General features: G+C 33.6%; 1 protein-coding gene across 1 annotated transcript; it reads left to right on the top strand.

The window, feature by feature from the left end:
• Positions 1 to 3,152: 3,152 nt before the first annotated feature.
• LOC130828943 (phosphoglucan phosphatase LSF1, chloroplastic) lies at positions 3,153 to 18,938 on the top strand. The gene is made up of 10 exons (XM_057694990.1): positions 3,153 to 3,627; positions 3,714 to 3,820; positions 5,838 to 6,297; positions 9,775 to 9,843; positions 9,935 to 10,056; positions 10,444 to 10,659; positions 11,069 to 11,174; positions 11,302 to 11,414; positions 12,340 to 12,484; positions 18,466 to 18,938. The coding sequence occupies exons 1-10, from the start codon at positions 3,358 to 3,360 to the stop codon at positions 18,583 to 18,585; spliced, it is 1,728 nt and encodes a 575-aa protein (XP_057550973.1). The 5' UTR covers positions 3,153 to 3,357; the 3' UTR covers positions 18,586 to 18,938.
• Positions 18,939 to 22,770: the final 3,832 nt, after the last annotated feature.

The raw sequence follows: 22,770 nt of genomic DNA, 5'->3' as shown, positions 1-22,770 counted from the left end.
GCAGCGTTTTTTGTATTTGAATTTGTTGTTTCATATCTTTTAATTTGTAATTTGATTGTTGTTGTATCTGAATACTGTATTAGGGTTCTTTAAATTAGCTATATCAATCCGTAAGAATTAGCTAAGATGAAGAAATTGACAATCCGTAAAAAAGCCATTGATTCGAAAAAGAAGCAGTGTGAGTTGTCAACTGAGGTGGGCAATGTAAGGGTAGATGATGTCTTGATTGAAAGTTCTGAGTTGGTTTTAGCAAATGTAGATGGTAATGCTGATGAGGTTGAGGATAGTAGTAGTGATGATGATTATACATGTGTTAATGAAGATGAATATGAGGATGATTCTGATTTGTTTGCGGAAAATGTAGTTTATGGTCTTGATGATGTGTTTATAGATGATGAGGAAATTAGGTTGATATTAGATAAGGAGGTTGATGAGCAAAACAACACAGACATGTACTTTAATGATGATGAACCGCAGTCTGATGATTATGATTTGAGTGCCTTGAATGATGATGAGGAAGGTATATGCAGCTATCCTACATTCAACCCTGAGGTTGATTTCAAGGGTAAGATTAATTTGTCTTTAGGCCTTAAGTTTCCTTCGACATATGTGTTTAGAAAAGCACTAAGGTACCATGCTATTGAATGTGGTTACAATTATTATTACCTGCATAATGGTACAAATAGGATCAGTGTGTATTGCTACAACAGATGCGATTGCATGAAATTGGAAGGTAGAATTGTGAACTGTGTTTGTGGGAAGGAGAAGAAGTGTTATTTTAAGGTTCATGCCGTGAAATTGAAAGATGAGGAGACAGTTCAAATAAGGAGTTATTTTCCAAACCACACATGTGGTCACCAACACTAAAATAAGAAAGTCACTGCTTTGTATTTAGCTGAGAAATACATAGATGATTGGAGGGACAATCCAACTTGGGAATTAAAGGCATTTAAGAAACGGGTTAATAGAGAGTTAGGTTGTGAAGTGAAGTATTCTAAGTGTTACATGGCTAAAAGAATTGCAATGAAAATGCTATATGGTGATGCTAGTGAAGAGTATAGCAGGGTTTGGGATTATGCGGAAGCAATAAGGACGTTTAATCCAGGAAGCACAGCAATCGTTAAATGCATTGGAATAGACACACCCCCACCTTTGTTCCAAAGGATGTATATATGCTTGACAGCGTGTAAGGAGGGGTTTGTAGCTGGCTGTAGGCCTATTATAGGTGTTGATGGGGCACATCTGAAGGGAAAATTCCCTGGGGTTTTGTTGACTGCTGTTGGTAAAGATGGGAACAATAATATCTTTCCCATTGCATGGGCTGTGGTTGAAACTGAAAATGTAGAAACATGGATTTGGTTTCTAAATCTTCTGGTGGAAGACCTTAGGTCGGTAACTGCATCGAGTAGTTGGGTTCACGCAGAAGGTGAAGCTTTCACCTTCATGAGCGATAGTCAAAAGGTAATTTCTTGTTAATACGTTTCTTGTTCCAAATGTAACTAATGTTATAACCCTAAAAAAACTTGTGTAAAATGCAGGGTTTGGTTGAAGCTTTGAACTCAGTGGTTCATGAATGTGAAATTAGGTTCTGCTGTAGACATATATGGGCGAACTTCAAGATCAAGTTCCCTAGAGAGTTGTTCAAACAACACTTTTGGAGTGCAGCCAGAGCCTACAACAAGGTATGGAATCATTTATGTTTATAGAATCATTTAGATACAGAAATGAATGTAATGTCAAACTAATTAGTAACAATTTTTTGAATAAAATCATTCTTAATCCATGATTATCAACTTTCCCAAATTTTTTGGAAATAAGATAGGGAAGTTAATTTTAGGTTTTTAATTAAAATATTTATATAATTGAATAAAATCACCCTTAATCCCATAATTATCAACTTTTCTAAATTTTTAGGAAATAAAATAGGAAAGTTAATAATTAAAACTCTAAAAATTAGTCTTGTAAAATTGACATGGCCCAAGAAAATAGCAATTAAAATTGGAACATGAAAATAACAATTAGCCTTATGAAAAGAAGCTTGGTAAAAATGGTCAAAATCTTAGTTCGCTGTTACTAACAGCGAACAATGACCTTGACTTTTTTGACCAAACTTCTTTGTTCGTTATTAGTAACAACGAACAATTCCGAATCTATACTTTGGGCAAAAAGTGCTTATTTTGAGAATTAAGTTTATAAATTGCTTATTTTTAAAATTTTTTATATTAATTTGCTTATTTTTTTCAAATTTTCTCACTTAATCATTTTCTCGAATTGAAGTAGTGAACCAAGTTTAGGTTTATCACGTGCAATTGATGGAAAATTGAATAAAATAAACTTATTTTTAAAAAAAATTCTCAAAATAAGCTTTGGAAAGTTTTAATTCTCAAAATAAGCGTCTTTGTATCCAAGATTAAGGTCAAGTTTGTTTACTGTTACTAATAAAAAAAAGAGAAAAAAATTACTATGACTTTATTCGCTGTTACTAACAGCAAATAAAAGAAAGATAATGTCTTAACATTAGAAGGAGACAATAAAATAAAAACAATGTTTATTCGACGTTGATAATAGAGAACATATTATTTGGTTTTTTTGTCCCTTTAAACGTTATAATATTGTCTTGTTCGTTGTTAATAATAACGAATAAAGTCAGAGTAAATTTTTTTCTCTTGTTCAATATTAGTAACAACGAACAAAGCTTAACTTAAGGCTCGGACACAAAGACTCATATTTTAGGAATATAATTTTTTAAAGCTTTTTTTGAGAACTTTGTTTAAAAAAAGTGTATTGTAATCCATTTTAGCTAGTCTTGTAACCCATTTTTTAATTGATTACTTTAAATCGTAAGTTATCGTTTTAAGGTTATAAGTAATCACTCTAAAACTATGAAAAATGCTTATTTTAAAATTGTAAGTGATCAGTTTAACGTTATAAATAATCACTTTAAAATAAAAAAGTGTATATTGACTAGCTCAGTAGAGATTGTCTCACTATGAGACTGTCTGATTTAAAAGTTAGTGAAAAGTAAAAGTATTCAGAGTAATTTTATTTTTATAATGATTTAGGTTCCTTGTATGAACCCGTCTCACGGTGAGACGGCCTCGATTATAAATCAGTGAATTTTTTATTACGTGTGGACGGAGGAAGTAACTAAATATGGTCAAAATTAAAAAGCGCACCAAAGTAAACTCAAGATTCTAGTGAGTACCACCACAATGGGATGATCTCCAAAAAGGGATCTCTGGTTCTCCCGACTCACTTCACTTGGGTCACACATACGAAACCATTGTCCATCTCTCCATCCTAATCTCCTGCCATTTCTGATTTCTCTATTCCATAATTTTGTTTCCATTTCTTGAGATGTCTTTCTGTAATGGTGTGAATTGTTCTTTCATTCGAGGACCCACTTTGAAGTTCAGTGGAGGCATCGAACTAATATTCAGACCCATCAATGTCGATAACCGTAAATTCAATCTACGATTTCCCAGAATACATAGCATGTCAACAGACAATGATACTACTTACAAGATGAACTTGAATGAGTATATGGTGACCTTAGAGAAGCCTCTTGGCATTCGTTTTGCTCTTTCGGTTGATGGGAATGTTTTTGTTCATTCTCTTCGAAAAGGGGTGGGTTTGCTGCTTTTCTAACTTTTTAAGAACCTTATTTTTTCGTTTGTTTGTCAATTTAATCTGTTGGGTATTTTGTTTGGTAGGGTAATGCGGAGAAATCAAGGATAATTATGGTGGGGGATGCTTTGAAGAAGGCTAGTGATTCTTCTGATGGAAAGTTTGTTGAGATCAAGGATATTGTTGATGCAAAGTATATAATTCTTAATCTTTTTCATTTTAATGCTTTTTCATGTGTCAATTGAATGTATGGCTGCCTACAATCGACCCCAACCCCTGCAAAGGCGGGAGCCACTTAATGTCACTAGGGTAATGAAATGTACTTGCAATAGACTAAGTATTTGTATATATATTTCAAAGCAACAAAGTGTATTGGTAAGGTGATGGGAAAAGTGAAATAAGTGGTCCTATAATATGAAATGGAGGGAGTATTGTATACTTTTACTTCATAATTTGTGGTTTTACTGATGATTTGGTTCATTAGGCCAGTTGGGTTTATTTTTTTGTGAATACTTGGATTGTATATTTTAAGGATATGCACCAATATCTAAATTGATGCTTTAGCATTTTATATATATATTTCAAGCAATGAAGAGTATTGGTAAGATGATGAGAAAAGTGAGTTCAATAGTCCTATAATATAAATGGAGGAAGAATTGTATATTTTTACTACATCATTTGTGGATTGTTTCATGTTTTGGTTCATTAGACCAGCTGGGTATACTTTTTTGTGAATACTTGGAATACATATCTTAATCGATGATGTTATCTTATTTGTATGGCTTTGCACGAATGCACTACTAAGCTTCTGACTTTCTTTCCACTTTATGCTTCAAAACTAGTACTCTTGTAGCATGTAAATATGTGCTAATTCTGTGAAAGTTCACCAAGAACTTTTGGGAGGATGATAGTGTCTAATAAATTAAGCTCAAGTTTGTATAAGAAACCAAGACTAGTAGTCTGAATTGGAGTCATGCTGCAAAGGACACATTTTTGTGATCACTCATGAGATTCAAAATTCGTATGCATCTGTATGGCTTCTGATTCTGCCAATCAGATGCAGGAGAAGTGGCTGTCTGATTTACTCTATTACTCGTTGTAAGTGCAGAAATAATATGCTTAGTTAGATATTTAAGAATGTGAAAGATTTTATGATCTTTAAGCAACATAGGTTGCGACTATGAAATGATTATTACATAATAGGTAACGGAGTAGATAGATATTCATCATCATCATAAGAGGAAATGAGTGATGGCTAACAATGTTATCTAAAGATTAAAAAATACTGATAAAATTGATAAAAAAATATACCTAAAACAGTATATGAAAAGATGAGTAGGTAAAAAACAAAAAACAGAGCAAGAAAGAAAGAAGCAACTAGACACTAGGGCAAGAAGGCGACTAAAGAACCTATTAGTAGTCCAAAACATGAATCTGGCGTCTTCAACTATTCCTATCCCTAGTCAGGTTTGCGGAGAGGCACATCTCACTCAAGTTGTTCTTAATTTTCTCAACTCACGTTTTCTTACGTCTTCCTCGACTTCTCTTACCTTCCACTATGATGTTTTCTATCCTTCTAACATGAGAGTTGGCTGTCATTCTTTGCACATGTCCAAACCATCGTAACCTATTTTCATGCATTTTAGCAGATAATGGGGCAACGCCTAGTTTCTCTCTAAATTCCTGGTTCTTGATTCTATCCATTATTGTGTTACCACACATCCACCTTAGCATATGCATCTCTGCTACTTCCATCTTTTGTTCATGAATCTTCTTAATGGGTCAACACTCTGTCCCATACAACAATGCCGGTCTAATGGCAACTCTGTAGAATTTACTTTTCAGTCTAACCGAGAACTTTCTGTCACATCACTGGAATCTTCTTAACTGAGTAGATATTACTGGTTTTAATTTTTTTTATTGCGAGGTGAAGGGATGAATTGTTCTATGATTGTTTCGTTATGATCTTCTAGGCTTCATATACACTTTCATTACTTGCATAGACTCCCCTTGTTGAATAATCGTTTCTTGGAGTGGAAATTAGGCAATTTCTCAGAGGTAGTAACAAACAAAAGGTGGGATATAATGTCGGTTTGTATGTTTGATAAGTGAATTTCTTATAAATATTAATCATTTCGTTGGACTAGTAAACACTCCTCTTATAAAACATTTAATTACTTCACAATTTTCTTCATGTGTGATTTTGTCAGGACTATGCTCAAGGAGAAAAAAGGATGTTTTAGCCTTGTTCTTGAGAGACCCTTTTCACCCTTTCCCATACAGGAACTACTTTTGATGAATGACCTCGATATCTTGTTCAACAGAGGCCGTGTTCCCGTAGCTACATGGAGCAAGACACTAGTGGCTTCAGCTGTTATGGGGTCTTGTTCGAATAATGGAAATTCTGGGTTTGTAGTCTTTTCTCCAAAGTTTCTTCAATCTAAGGCATGGAAGATATTGAATAATGAAAATGGAAATACCCATCCACTTGTACAGTTGAACACATATCCAGCCCCACTTTCCCAACTTATTTGCATTTCTATGGAAGAAGATTCCAGTGATGCAGAATGGACTCATGGAAGCTTTCCTTTAGGTGAATATACTAAGGCAATTGATCGTTCGAAAGGAGAAATTTATTATAACCATTCTCTGGGTATGCAATACAGCAAGGTGTGTTGTTCAACTACCTTCTTTGGTGTAATTGTCTCTTTCTCCTCCCCCTCCTTATCCCTTTCGTTGTTGCTCTGTAGTATTATTTGCTCTTTATATATGATATTTGCTTGCACCTCTTCTTAGAGCAAGAGACCCATGTATTTCATGAATGATAGTTTGATAGTCAGTGGCACACCTTGGATGCATTTGCGGAAGCACAAGACCCATATTACGTGCATGAATGATAAACTTGTAGAGTTTTTCATTTAACCTCAGTGCACACCTTGGTTGCATAATATTTAGGTCACAACTCTATGTATAGAACAAAACCGATGCTTCCATTCGGATGCAAACTAATATAATAAATTGAACAAATAAAGATACGAAAAGTGCAGCTAGGAAATAAGAAATACTAAGTACGTTGTTACTGCAAGATGAAGATGATTTTGGTGGGTACTTGCAGCTGTTAAGTTACTTTTTCACAAGGGTTTAGATTTAAGTGATGCATTAATAGCTTGCCAACATCATGCTATTAGGATTAGACCAAGGATCTGAAAGGATTAACCATTTCAGTCCCGGAAGCTTCATCATATCTTACTAAAAGCAGCACTGGTTAATTAATCATATCATATACAAAGTGTCTTAATCAAATATATTTAATGTTAAGTGTTAACTATCCAGACTAATCACCTTGATATAATGTCAGTTGACGGGGACACTACAGCTTAAAGATCAGAATCACCATTATGTATTCTGTGAAAGTAGCTTGAAACTTCTTATATGTTCTGGGCAATTTCCGGATCAGCCCTCCTGCTGCTTTTGAATCCTTTGTTTGCAGCTCTTGGGTTTCTTTTTTATGACTTAGTGCATTTTCAGCAATAAAAGTTCTTGTAAGAATTTTGCTCCACTTAACAGGTCTAATTAATTATGGACCTTGAGGGCTCAACCTTGATTCTTAATGAATGCTAGTTGTCATTGATGTCCTCAAAGTTTTGCTGCTTCTCTGTAACAATTGCCACACTTCTTTCAATTTCTCCGCGATTTCCTTCTAAAATACTCTAAATACCTTGGAGAGATTTTAGACAAGCCCTTGGTGCTTCATTTCAAAATATTGTCGGAATCTTCTTCCAATGTCGTTTTCCACCTGATCAAACTCAGGTGATTAAATTGATGTGGTTGCCTTCTTGCTTCATTAACCAGTTGCACAGGTGTGAGAATCGGACCTAGCAATCAACAATCCTCTTAGAACTGATTATAATGCTGTTGCATTTGTGTTGTGTTAATTCTTCATTTTAACTCGTGCGACTTTCCCTAATTGCTAAGCCAATGTCACCTCTCAGTAGCCACCACATACATACAGATTCTGCAACTTTCTTTCATGAATATAATAAAACTGAAACTCTGGAGATACAATAATATGACCTTCCTAGATCATTGAAGTCCCTAAAGATTCCGGCTCAAAGGATGAAGGCTGGTTGGCCTCATGCAGTGTCACTGTCAAGCGCTGACTGATTGGGCCAGCTCATTCCAGCACATTATCTCTGCAAGACCCTAAAAGGTTCTGCAGACAGACACTTTTAAGTTTTAAGGCTGGAGGTTAAAACAGTACCTCGTAAGCGGGCTAATTTCTTGTAATCTATGTGGCATATGAGCCATGCTTTTGGTGTTAGGAGGATCAGTAACAACCAGCCAAGGTGATAAAATTTCAAATTGCAGCACCCTTTCGTCTCACTTAATCCACATAAACAAAACTGTAAATGCTCTCAGCCACCTTCAGTACTCATATAATTCCATACCACCACTTATTTTCTGTCACCAAGCCCACATAATATAGGGTTTCTTTCCTTGATGTGAGAAGCACATCCCTGCCACATTGAACATAATTTTGCATTTCTAATCAAATTGGCACCCATTTTTTGGTCTTATTTCGCAATCAATGCAAGATGTAGTGCTGGGGTGATACAAAATCATACCAGTGATAAAATCTTTTATGTAAAGTTCGACATTTTTATTGACCTTTGTGCCAAGTATGCTGAATGGGGCTTTGAAAACAATGAAATCGAGGATAAACGCGGAAGCTTTTTTGTTTGGAAATTTTGGAGGTTATAGGTGAAAGAATGAATAGAAGATACAAATATTGAAGTTTTGAAGATAATTTATAGTTTGTTAGTTGTAACAGGTTTAAAATTAGAATAAGATAAGGAGCAAAGATAAGATTTTGGTGATGGGAAAAAAATGGAAAAAGATAATTTCTGATTGGTTAACCAGAAATTAAGATTAGACATGATGTATATATCTTATAAAAACGCAAAACGTGAATCAAATTGAATTGAACTGAAGGAAAAAATATATATGGTTTTGGTGATGGAATAATGGCTATTGGGAATGGAAGGGGTTATTATGGAAGAATGCCACGTGGATGTACAAAGGCAAAATAGCACAGTTAGCTCTGATACGAAAACACTACTGAAAGAAAATCCAAGTTTCCCAAGTTCACAGATTAGGTTGTCTTAATTTTTTAATCAAGCAAGTGTAAATCTCACTCACTCCCGATTTTGAAAGAGCTTATGAAAAACAAAGAAAAACAAATCAACTCTAAAGTTTTCTAAACAATAACGCATAATGTTTATTGATGTTGGCGAATCATCCCAAGTACATGTGGATTGGTCTTCACGGGCCTTGATGGACGTCCAACTGTAGAGAGGATGAGTCGTGAATGATCTTGGACTCAGTTTCTTAATGGGCTTGAATGAACTTGTATCATCATGTGAGTCTTTATCAGTGATAATAGGCTTGTGGGCCTTTAAGTTTGACACCAATCTGAAGTAATTGAATCAAACTGATTCAATTAGTTGGGTTTCTTGAACCTGGCGCCATCTTGAATTAGAATCGAGCCTCATCTGCTTACCTAATATGACAAACATTCACTCTTACCATTGGACGTGTGCTTCTCCTTTCTTGGGCTTGAATCTTTTCAAAATGATTACAAGACTTTTTCAAAGCTAGAAACCAAATTCTATTTAATTATGTTTCCTAATCAAACTAAAAACGGTCTATTTATTTAATAAATAAAAATAGTAATACTAAAATTGAAAAATTGTAATAAAAGTTAGTTTTAAACTCAACTAAAATCAAAATACTGAAAAAAGGGAAAGATAATTAATGAACATTAATAATGGAGTTCTCAACATTCAAAGTAGTCTTAAACTCACCTAAAATAGAACTACCGAAATAAAGCTAAGATAATTGATGAACATAAAAAATGGAGTTCTCAACATATATATGTCGAAGATCCTCCTCCTTGACAAATTTCTTAGATGAATCATTGTAGTGGAAGGTTGATCCTCATCATGAGAGGTCATGACCAACCCCGTAGTGTGCTTAGGTTGGGGATCACAGGTTTCTCAGTTTAATTTGTGCCTTACTATATCACGTTTGTATGTAAAGAAAGAGAGTTACTATCACAGATTATTTATATGTTTCTGTTTCTTCCAGATCACTGAACATTTATATGTAGGTTCCTGCATACAAACAGAAACTGATGTCGAGGCTCTAGGGAGTTTGGTGAGTGTTGTAATAATTATCAATTAGCATATTAATTTGATCTATGTATACCACCACAATGTTGCAACTGAATTTAATGAACATGTACCAGGGAATCACGGCTGTTTTGAATTTTCAAAGTCCAATTGAAGCAGAAAACTGGGGAATCAACTTTAATGCCACTAAGGAGTGTTGCCAAAGATGTAATATTTTGATGATCAATTACCCCATTAGGTGAATCATAGTTGCTTTTTTGTTCATTTTTATCCTGAATAATATATTATTATTATTATTATGATATAATCCCTATTCTTTGTAATTTTTGCCTTATAGAAGTAAGTTTCAGGTTACTCTCCTACGTTATTTATTTTAGTTTCTTCAAATATCTTTTTTGGGGGAGTGACAAATAATGCTTTGACTATTAAGAAATCTTAAATTGATAAATCATGATCATGTATAGATTCTCTCATATATGTTTTTATTTTAAAGGTGAATTTAGGACCATCCTTACAGTGTTATACTGTTTTCTTCCTTTGTTTTTGTTTTTTGCAGATTTAAGTTCATGTCTTACTCTTCTACCATAGGACATTGTATTTAATTTTTCATTTTTTTTTCTGGCAGAGAAGGAGACTCCTATGATATGAGGAAGAAATTGCCCTTTTCCGTGGGACTATTGTTACGCCTGTTGAAAAAAAATCATAGGGTTTTCGTTACTTGTACATCAGGCTTTGACCGCTCTCCAGCTTGTGTCATATCATATCTTCACTGGATGACAGACACTTCACTGAATGCTGCTTATAATTTTGTCACTGGACTACACTCTTGCAGGCCTGACAGGTGCTTTTATGATGATACTACTTGCATTTTAGTCATGTGAATTAAGCTCCTATTTCTCTTCTTGATATTTAATTACCAATTGATCCTTAATCCTCTCTCTGTCAGCTGGGATCATAGGGACAAATAAAAAAAAAAAAAACTAAAAAAGATATGTAACATCTGTCACTCTAGTATGCTGATGGAAAATGGGTGGATGGAGGAAGATAGAGGGTAGGGGAGGTTGGAAATATGGTTGTTTGAGAAAATAATTTCGCATTCTATCTATTGGTGTCATAGGACATTATCTTCAAATAAAGACTAACTGGTAATGGCTTAATTTGCTATAATTGTATTTTCCTTATGTTTGTCGCTCTTAATATATAGCTCGGGTTGTGGCTCTGGACCATTGATCTTATGGATCTGAATGCAGGCCTGCAATAGCTTGGGCTACCTGGGATTTGATAGCCATGGCACAAAAAGATAGACATGATGGGCCAGCAACCCATGCTGTTACATTTGTCTGGAATGGACAAGAGGTAGTTGAGATTTATTTGCGCTGGGGCTTTGTTGTCCCTTTGTTATGCTTTTGTTTCTGTAATTTCATGTTTAGTTTATGTACATGTTGATGCTTATATGTGTATGAATATTTGTTATTAACAACAGGGTGAAGATGTTTGTTTGGTTGGGGACTTTACTGATAATTGGAAAGAGCCGATTAAGGCTGTCCACAGAGGAGGTCCAAGATATGAAATTGAAGTTAGACTACCACAAGGAAAGTAAGTACAATTTCTTGAATGTAATATTTGATGAGTTTATAAGTTTCATGGAATCCTTATCTGCGAATTAAAATTGCTTTACGTTTGTTTCGTAAATTTTATTGGTCAATAGAAAATCAATTATTATTATTATTATTATTATTATAATAATAATAATAATAATAATAATAATAATAATAATTATTATTATTATTATTATTATTATTATTAGACATTGGAATTGTTAACTTAAAAAAAATGTTTTAAACTTAGTAAATAATCAAAGCCATCAAATGCTAACTATAGCCAGAGTTCAATTATCGTTACCACCTATGCCACACTAAGACTTAGTAAGGACTGCATTATTAACTGATTTTCATGTCAATATATACACCTTTGGGCTTTGGGAAATGAACTGATCCATGAGAGAATTATAAATGGATCATGGATGCTCATACATCACATTTATGTAAAAATATTATTAAACAACTGGAGGCTGGATAGCTTGATTTCTGGTTGCTAATGCAACGTTGTCTTAAATGTCCATTATATCCGAGTTCTTACTGGTTGCTAATGTCCTAATACCAAAGAGTAGCATTTGAAGTTGCAAAACCTTTTTGTCGCCTTATCTTTTTTTTCTTTTGGCTAAATCACCGCTTGGTGAGTGCCCTTGTAATTATTTCCAGAAACCTGGTTAAAGGAGGAGGGTTGTGGTAGCCTGGTATAAAACCTGCCTAAAAAACCATCACATCGTATCTCATGAGCCAAATTCAAGCTGGCGTGGGGATTAAGGCTTTTGTTGTTGTTGTTGTTGTTGTTGTTCATTTGGCCAAGTTTTCAAGGGTGCGTTATGTTGCAATACCTGCATTTTTTTTCTTTTAATAATCAATAGGAATGGATCCATGATCTTTTTGTATGTTTTGATCTATTTTTTTTTACTCTACAGGTATTATTACAAGTACATTGTTAATGGTCAATGGAGGCACTCAATGGCTTCACCAACAGAAAGAGATGAAAGGGGAAATGTTAATAATATTATTATTATTGGTGACGTAGCAAGTGTGAGGCCTTCTGTCCGGAAACACCAAAAGGTTAGTAGATTTTCATATTTTTACGATTGTAGATTTCTTGAGGAATCTAGGATACAGTATATTATGGGAAATCAATTGCCTAGACATGTTTCAAGCTTTTTGGTTTCTACTAAGTAATTTTTTTTAACTTTTTGACCTTCACAATGGGATAATTCTACGGTGGTTGGCTTAAATTAAATCTCTCCATTGATTTGATATTGCTATTCTATTTGACTCCATTAGACTTAAATTTATTATTTTATAGAAAAATTCAGAACAATAAAAATACATTTTTACTAACCTACCCCAATACCCAGTTTAAATAGTTCATGTGAAACATCAAAAATATTTAATATTATTTTAGCGGAAGTAAAGTTGATTTAACATTAAACCAGACTTACGTTAGCTAAACTAAGCTTAATAGAATTTGAATTAAACTTATTTTAGTTAAACTAAAAATGATTTAACGTTGAATTAAACTTATTTTAGCTAAATTATACTTGATTTTACTTAGAATCGTATTCATTTTAGCAGAACTAAACTTCATTTTGTTCAGTGAAACTTTTTTAGTCCAACTAAACTTTATTTAAGCTTGAATCATACTTTTTTTTAGATAAAATAGACTTGATTCATCTTAGAATCAAACTTATTTTAGCTATGTTTTGCAATATCCATTAGTCAAAATATACATAAAATGCTAAGTTTATTTTTATTTTTTTGCAAGAAATGCTAAGTTTGTTATAATATGAAGAGACTTAAAATAATATGACAAAGTGTGAAAAGAAGTTAGAACTATCCTTTATTTGTTTCAAAAATAAAAGGCACCGAGAATCTTACCCCTTACCTATGGTTCAACATATTGGTTCCTTTATAGTTGCACCAAAAACTCTCAGTTGACATTATGTAGCAAGTGAATATCTATATTGGTGTAAGGGTTTTTTTTTTTTTCAATTTTCATTCATTTATAAATTGAGTATTAGAGTATCGGAAGAACTTGGGTTACATGGTAATGGGATACTAGAATTACATGGTGTATTGTTAGTGCAAGTATTGGAAGTTATTTTTCCACTTTCCCATATACTATGTATATAAATGAGGATTTTACCTTTAAAAAACATACATTGTTCAATATTCATTAATTTTTGTCATATTAATGTAAATTTCTAAAAATCAGTACTTGATTTATTTGTATTACTTTTACTTTTTGGAGGCTTTTTAAGAGTGGATCTAAATTTAGTAAACTTTGATTAACTAAAATCACAATTTAGTCATTATTATTAACTTTTGGAGACCCATAACTAAATTAAAGATTATATGTTTTTGAGGCAAAAAAGTCATTTTTATGTATAAGATAGGATTTAGGGAAATGGAAAAATAGATTCCAATACTCGCACTAACGACATACCACGTAACCCTGTTACCCCATAACTTTCAATACTCAATTTATAAATAAATAAAAATGAAAAATATAACTCCTTCACACCAATATACCACATACAAATAAAAAAAGTACATTCACTAATTATAGTTTTGAGAATTTATCCGATACTAATATAGACAATCACTTCCTCCATAATGTTAGTTGCGAGTTTGTGGTTTAATTGTGAAGTAAACAATATGTTGTTCGATTCTAAATTTCGAATCTTTTTACACATTTTATTTATTTAAAGTCTCTTTATAATTATTTAATAAAATTGACATCAATGGCTAAAATTTATTTGATTCTAAGTTGAATCAAGTGTATATTTAAAATAAGTACGATTCAAGGTTAAATCAAGTTTAGTTTAGCTAAAATAAGTTTTATTGAACTAAATCTAGTTTAGTTTAGGTAAAATAAGTACAATTCTAAGTTACATCAAGTTCAATTCAGCTAAAATAATTTGAAGGAAAAATTGTCCTGAATAATCCCACCTTTTACCGATCTGCAGTGAATAATCTCACCTTTTGATTATTCACAAATAAGTCCACCGTTGCCTTACATTTGCTCCCAACACACCCTCTCATAAGTTAACCTGCTGCAACAGGTCACTTTCACTAAAAGAAAAGGAAAATTTAATTTATTTCCTTCCCACCTTCTTCCTCCCACCACCCCAACCAATTGCACCACTATTCCACCACCGCCCTGCAACAACAATACACCACACCCCTTTCCTTTTCCCAGCGCCTCCATACCCCAACCCTTGCTCCTCCAGTACCCCACCCCACACCAAAGCACCTCTCCCACTTCTAGGCAAAAATAAATGCACCCTAATTCCTCTCTCACTAGTACTACACATCACTCAACAACTAAATTGTTGATTATCCACCTCTATGCATTTCACAATCAAGTAGCACTCCAAGCATCACGCAACATCCAAGAAAATAGTAGCTTATTGTTATGCCATTTTACCTCATCTCACTGGAATTGGGCCAAATTAAGAAAACATGGATTAACAACCAAGAAGCTGGGGGATTAGCCAAATTGCAAATACAGTTCAATTTAAGCACAATTCAGCTAATTGGAGGATTAACAAACAAGAAGAGCCAAGAAACAATGATTTCGTTGGGGAAATCAAGCCACCCATGTTGAGAAGCCCTATTTTGATGTGTTCATACAACAATAAAGAAGATATTTTTATCTGTTTAAGAGCTTGTAATTGGTCTACCAAAAGGATAAATCAAGCTTCTTGGATGCATCCCAAATTAAATGAGCCAAGAATCAAGGAATACCGTTGAGTAAAGAGCTTGTAATTGGGAAATTCAATTTCATGTTGTTGGATTTTATTTGTAGATGTCAATTGGCACTTTCTTTGGATGGGTTATTGTTCATTAATGAACAAGAAAAAAGAGATGAGAAAGAAAGGACGAGCACAGAGAGAGGGCGAGCAGTACAGAGGAGTAATTTGCTGTGGGGATGATTAGTTCGTCGTCATTATGCGGTGGGGATGGTGAGCTAGGCAGTGGTGGAGTAGTGGTGTACCTGGCTGGGGTAGTGCAAGGGATAGGAGGAAGGTGGGAAGGAAATAAATTGAATTTTCCTTTTTTTTAAAAAAATGAAGATGACCTGCTACAGCTGGTTAATTTATGAGAGGGTATGCTAGAGCAAATGTAGGGCAAAGGTGGGATTATCAGTGAATAATTAAAAGTTGGGATTATTCACAGCAGATCGATGAAAGGTGGGATTATTCAGGAAAATTTTTTCCTAAATTTAATTCAAAGTTATAACGTTTAATTTAGCTAAATCAAGTTTAATTCAAAGTATTTTAAGTTAAGTTTAGCTAAAATAAAATCGATTTAAGGTTAAATCAAGTTTACTTTATCTAAAGTAAGTTTGATTTTAAGTTAATTAAGTTTTACATTGATATTTCATTTGCTATGGAAGATCGTCTCCCTTTGTCCTATCCATCAATTTTTGATGTAAAGCGAAACGAAGTATCAAATTTAAGGAAATTTTTTATCTTCACTTGCTTCTCTTTCTTGATTATATCAAACGATTTTCCATATTCATCCTAATTTCTACATGAAGACTCCATTACTATTGTTGAAATCCTCTTCGGTTGCAGTTGTTATAAGAGGGTCCTGAACTTCAGTAATTCTCTCTTTTAGCCAGAGATTTAAAGTTTATATCTCCTCGGTCAAAGCTGTAAATTTGCGACATATTTATATTGTGCTCTTTGCTTCCCTGTGTTTGAGTTGCAATTGCAAAGACTTAGAGTCTGCAGATGCAACATCTTTGTGCTTGAATTGCAAAGACTTAAAATCATAATTCCAGCTTGCACCTGCAAAATGTGTAGTACATTTCTTTTTTTTTTCTTTGTTTTTTACGAGTGACGGCCAACTTGCGCCCTATAACAATTAGGATGAGTTTCAAGCTTCTAGCTAATATTTTCATTCAAAGCTCCAATAAATCCTCCAATCTTCAACTTCTCCTGCTCATCTATCTTACAATCAATTGACAATTTCTGAAATTCTTTCAAATATTCTGCTACCCTTTAAATGCTTATCTCAAAGAACTCAACATATGTTTGATGGTATAAATCTGCGAGACAATGCTCTTCACAATTTGACCCAAGTTTGAATTCATGTTTTCTCTCCCTATATTTTTTGACTTTGAATGCTTTTAATTTTTAAACCAGATAGAAGCATTCTTGAATGCATCAACTTTTGCAAGCTTATATATCTGATCTTTCACAATTCCCTTGCATTCAAAGAAACTTTCCAGTTTTTTTTCTCATTCATATTCAAGAACCTTGAGCTTGAAACGTGAATTGTGTCATCTGATTTCGGTTTTTGAAATAAAAAGCATTTTTCACATTAATCATTTGTATCCTCCTTTGTTCTACAGTTTCTTCTGCCGTCATAACAGCAGAGGCAAAAGCAATAACACTAGACGCCATTAACACCAGCAGCAACTGTACACGCATCATACTAAAGAATGACCAAGTCTTTGGCATTCGCATGGCAACCACTTTGCTCGAATACATCGTACATTAGCAATAACTCAAAACATAAAACACCAACACTTTGCCCAAGTATTCACAGAAAGCCAAAAAAAAAAAAAAAAAAAAAAACGCAAATTGCACAGCTTGAAAATGTGCAGAGAAAATCTGCCACTTAATAAAGTATGTCGATATAGAATTTGAACTAAGGAATATATTTATGCTCCGTACTCTCTATTACAATGCAGCATTTCCAGCGGTTGTTTTCTTCGCCTGAATATTGATCATCTTGCTTATCAGCTTCATTTTCAAGAACTCAACAGCTATCAATCACGAATCAAATCCTTGACCTTGCATTTGACAACGACAGCTTCCCCCATAACTTCTCCGCGAGCTATTGAACCTTAACAGTTGAATATTGGATAAAATAAACCTGCCATCACATTAACACTTGAATGGTTAGCAATTCTGTAAAATTGAACCTTCTGTGTTACAGATGACTTGGGATATGGATTTAAGCTCTATTCGCCACTCAAACGATTCCATTATACAAAGGATTCGTTCACACGTCTTCAATCAGACTACGTTCATCTTGCTCACCGCAAAGTAAAATGCAAACAATCAAGCTAAAGAAAAAATTAAAAATCCAGCAAGAAAACCTTCCATTACTACACTAAGCTATAAAAAGACTTGAATCCTGACTATACTTGGACACTACACTTGGATATACAAAGACGAATCGTAACTATACTTGGACAGTTAGGTTTATTCGCGCTCAAGTAACCTTGAACTATTCTCAACGTTGAACGATGTTTTTTAATGGCTCCGATCGTTGTGCTCTTCTTGACATTATAATCTTTCGTTTCCATTTACTGTTATTTATCAGGAGTCCTTTTAAAATGACCTTTTTGTTATCATAAGGATAGTGTTTACATTTGATTAGTTACTTGTCCTTGTAACCGAACTCGACTCTGACTCGACTTCCAAATGAATTTAAAATTATGTAAAAAACAATGTGGAAATATGACCCTATTTTGAACCGACTCGTAACAGCTAACCCGAAATCGACCCGATGACTTGAATGAACACTTCTAGGTAGGAGCTACTTACGGATTGGGGTAATGAAATGTTGTTTCAATTTACTGTTGAGGTCATTCATAGTGTCTTATTATCAATTCTATTAGATATATATTGCGCGCAAGTTTTTTGGTTGTTGGTAAAGCATTAATTCCTATGAGCGGGATATACCGGGTATGATGATGATGATGATGATGTAAGCATTAGATGACAGCTGTGGAATTTAAACAATACACTGGGAGATTTTCAGTTGTATTTAGGTCAAATGATCAAACTATCGAGAAATCATAAAAAAGATCTCAAATATATGACAATTTACAAAATTTATCAATTTCTAGTTGCTGCAATGTGTCTCCGCCTGATGCTTGTTACCTTCATGTTTGGTTATTCATGAGCATTATATTCTGCTCTGTTTGTTGCTAAAATCATCATCCTTTTAGATTGTACAATTTAATTAAAGGAGTTGAAAATGTTTTAAGTAATATGAAATATGATTGATACCCGCAGGATGCGAATATTGTGAAGGTGATTGAGAGGCAGCTCACCGAAAATGAGCGCTTCACGCTGGCAAAAGCAGCCCGCTGCATATCTTTCTCGATTTGTCCAATCAGATTAGTGCCCAAGTAGTTTGTATGAGAACGTTGCGCTTCGTTGAACAAACTTCGAGAGGATTGAAATCTGATCAGTCCGGAATCCATCAGTCCGCAAAGCATTAATGCGTATATCTATCAATCAATTTATTTCCATATATGAAGTAAAAATAATGGGGTACATGGAAACAAGAAATTTTGGGAAAATAAGGTGTAATCAATGTGTTAGTTAAGCCATTTATGCCAATTGTATCCAAAGACATGTTAAACATGAGAATTCTACTTCTGCACTTAATATTTTTAGCATAAAATGTGATTTGGTGAAATGAGAGTTGTAAGAATTTTTATGTTTCTTTTAAGCTTTTTTAATAAAATTGTCAATATTTTTAATTTGGCATTCCTTATTCTCATAGAATAAAAGTTTAATCAACAATAAATCCTCAAAATATAGTAATTTAATTTAATTTAATTTCAAATAGGGTCCACTTAGCCATATTGAAATACATAACTCTATGAAACCTATGTGAAATTTTTGTTGCTGCAAGCATCCATTCTCTTGCCACTATCAGTAGAAATGGAGCTTTACATTTATATTATTTTATTATTTTAATTTCTTTTTATTGTATTTATTATTAGCTAAATATTACTAAATTATACTTTTATTACTATATATGTAAATATTATTATTAGTATTACTATTATTAGTATAACTAATTATTATTATTATTATTATTATTATTATTATTATTATTATTAACAATATTATTATGGAAAAATTATCGTGAATAATACAATCTTTTGTTAATTTTTCTTACAATAATATCAACTATTGATTAACCAAGAATAATACTAACTTAGGAGGGTATTTTCCTAGAATAATATCAACTTTAGTTTATTAACTAATTTACCAATTTTTTTGTCATATAATCACCTATAGTTTGATTTTTAACATGTTAGGGATTTTCTACGAAAACTCCCCTTTAAGTTGGTATTATTATTATTAGTTAATCAATAGTTGGTATTATTGTAGGAAAATTCACAAAAGGCTGTATTATTTAAGGTAATTTTTCCTATTATTATTATTATTATTATTATTATTATTATTAGGGAAATTTGCAAAGAAACACCTTTTAAAACCCCTTTTTTGTAAAGAAACACCTTTTATAATTTTTTTTATAAAAAAACACCTTTTAAGAGACTTTTTTTTAAAATAGACACCTTAATTCAATTTCCGGTGGCTTTTGTGTAATTTCCGGCATTGACTATGCCTGTTGACCTCCAAAAATTTAAAAAGATTAATTTTTTTATATTTTTATATTTTTATTATTATTATTTATTTTATTATTATTATTATTATTATTATTATTATTATTATTATTATTATTATTATTATTATTATTTATTTTTTTAAAATTTTTTTATTATTAAAGTTATTTTTTAAAAAAATTTTATTTTTATTTTTATTTTATTATTATTATTATTATTATTTATTATTATTTTTTTTATTTTTTATTTTTTTACTTTTTATTTTTATTATTATTATTAATTTTTTTAAAAAATTTTTTTTAAAATTTTTTTTATTTTTCTTTTTATTTTTATTTTTATTTTTATTATTAATATTATTTTTTTAAAATTTTTATTTTTATTATTATTTTAAAAAAAATTAAAAATAATAATAATAATAATAATAATAATTATTATTATTATTATTATTATTATTATTATAAAAATAAAAACAAAAAAAAATAATAATTTTTTTAAAAATTTTTTTTAAATTTTTTTTTATTATTATTTTTTTATTTTTCCTTTTGTTTTTATTTTTAATATATTTTTAATTTTTATTATTAGTATTTTTTTATTTTTGTTATTATTATTATTATTATTATTATTATTATTATTATTATTATTATTATTATTATTATTATTATTATTAATTTTTTTTTTAAATTTTTTTAAAATAATAATTAAAATTAAAATTAAAAAAAATATATTAATAATAAAAATTAAAATTAAAATTAAAATTAAAATTAAAATTAAAAAAAATTACTGGCATGTTTGAAGCCGCGTCTAAATTACCCACGGTCCCCTCTAGCTGCTTCCTAGCCTTCTCTCGCCATTGTTCTGTGCTGACTAAGCGTTCTTTTAGTTCGACGCACTTAGCCAGCTTTTCTCTTAAAACCGGCAGCTCCTCAAGATCCTCCCTCAGCTTCTTCAGCTCCTCCTCCTGTTCGTTGCAGTGAGAAGTGAGGGCCGCCAGGGTTTCTCTATCCGCGGCTCTCTGACGACTGAGGTTCAATTCGAACGATAACCTCAAGTATGTCTGCCAAAAAAGAATCAAGTCAACAGATTATCTGGCCGTTTTATTCAACAGAATGAGAAAAATGTAACATCGTACCTCAGCCGCCGAGACTCCAGATGATCGACGTCCTTCCGTATGATCAGATGGGATGTCGCCCTGTTAAAGCGGGTGATCATACCCTTGTGACCCAATTCATTGAAGAGGGTATCGTGCTGGAAGGGTATGACCTCCCTGCGACGATACACCTCTTCTATCCGCGGCTCTGGGGCAGCGGATGACTCTCCGACCTTCTCCTTGCCTTTGTTGGAGAGGGGAGCCTCGGCCGGGGGAATCGACGTCTCCCCTTTCGCCGACCTCGCTTGTAGAGGTTATGCGGTATGTATTGTATCCAGGGAGGCCCTCTTTGCCGCGCTCTCCCTGTGGGGAGGAGAGTCTCTTTTTCTTTTTCTCTCCTTCCCACTCTTCTTCTTCTTTGATTCCCTCTTCTTAGAGGGAATTACCCTCTGAGAGTCATCGGGAATGTGGACTCTCTTCCTCTCCTCGAGGAGACGGAGGCCTCCTCCTCGCAAGGCACTTCATCCAGCCCCTTCTCCACCGTTGCCGAGTCCTATAAGAGAAAAGGTGAGAAGAAATCGAAGAAATCTCTCATAGTTCGGAAAATATGTATGAATTTATACCTTTGGAGGAAGAGGTAGGGGTTTTTCCGCGGGCCGTTGGATGGCCCCTTGAGCAAATCGCATGACGCTGAACTTCTTCATGAGTTTCGGATTTTTTGCTCGTAGGTTTTCCTTGGCTATCCCTGCAAAATCACGAGTTAGAAACAAGTAAACATACCATAGAAAAGGGAAGGAAGAAATCCGACGACTCCTACTCCGATCGATAGCCAAGCTGATGCCGAATGCTGAGAGGAGGTTCTCATTCTCCAACTCAGGACGACCTGGTATCCAGTTGAGTTGGACGTTCATGGGTTTCCTCCCCAATTGAACGTCCATCTTCGCATACTCAATGATCACCGCGTCATTAAAAGAACACTGCGGGATCCCATTATTAAAACCCGAAAGGTTGGGTTTGATGTCGAAGGAGGTCTTAATATTCCATCCCCCTGAATTGTATAAATAGGCAAACTTTGTCCTATATCCCTTTTGGTTGTCAGGGAGGTCGTGGACTATCTTCAGTCCACGACGGTGGGTGAAAGTTATCCAGCCACAGCCGTATGATTGAAAATTACATAGGCGGGCTCTAAAAATATACCTAAAGGCAGTAAGTGTTGGTGGCACGGCCAAAACCTTGCACAGGATTAAAAATGCCACCATACAACCCCATGCGTTAGGATATAACTCAGGCACTGAGACGTTCAAAAATTCTAACACCTCCCTGAAAAATGGATCTAGAGGAAACCTAAGTCCTAATTCAAAAGAAGGAAAATATACAGCTATACAGTGTGGGGGGAGGAAACCTAACGGTGTCATAATTCCCTGGGGTAATAATATTGATATCATCTTTCAAACCCCATTTTTGAGAGATGGCTTCCCGACGCTTGTCTAGGTCTCTCTTGGTTTGTAAATCTATGAAGTAGTTAAGGGGACCGCCGCTTGGAATGTAAAATGGAGGAGGAACTGGCGCTGCGCTCTCCCTTCCAAAGGACTCGGCTGATCCTTCAATGTTTTCCATATCTACATACAATAACCCTTCTAGGTCAGGATTTATTCGCGGCAAGAAATGGGGGAAGAAAGCAACGCTCACTTCCCAATGAGCAGTTTTCATTATCTCCGGAGGATATACAGGGGATACAGATGACTCATCCCCAGCCTTTATTGGTTCATAATGAGGGGTGATTCTCATCGAACTACTATCGTCCGAATCATTCATTAGCAACCCCTCTTTATTAAAGCGTCTACGTGCTACCAAAGGAATTTCCGACGG

This window comes from Amaranthus tricolor, chromosome 12 (genome assembly GCF_026212465.1).
Source record: "Amaranthus tricolor cultivar Red isolate AtriRed21 chromosome 12, ASM2621246v1, whole genome shotgun sequence".
Classification (NCBI taxonomy): domain Eukaryota; kingdom Viridiplantae; phylum Streptophyta; class Magnoliopsida; order Caryophyllales; family Amaranthaceae; genus Amaranthus; species Amaranthus tricolor.
This window is presented reverse-complemented; position numbering and strand designations above follow the sequence as displayed.

What these genes read in the sequence shown, in the direction of transcription:
- LOC130828943 (XM_057694990.1), top strand. Translation starts at nt 3,358, where the DNA reads ATGTCTTTCTGTAATGGTGTGAATTGTTCTTTCATTCGAGGACCCACT. An exon ending in TGGGTATGCAATACAGCAAG is followed by an intron (nt 6,298 to 9,774) that starts GTGTGTTGTTCA and finishes TGTTTCTTCCAG; the next exon opens with ATCACTGAACATTTATATGT. An exon ending in ATGATCAATTACCCCATTAG is followed by an intron (nt 10,057 to 10,443) that starts GTGAATCATAGT and finishes TTTTTCTGGCAG; the next exon opens with AGAAGGAGACTCCTATGATA.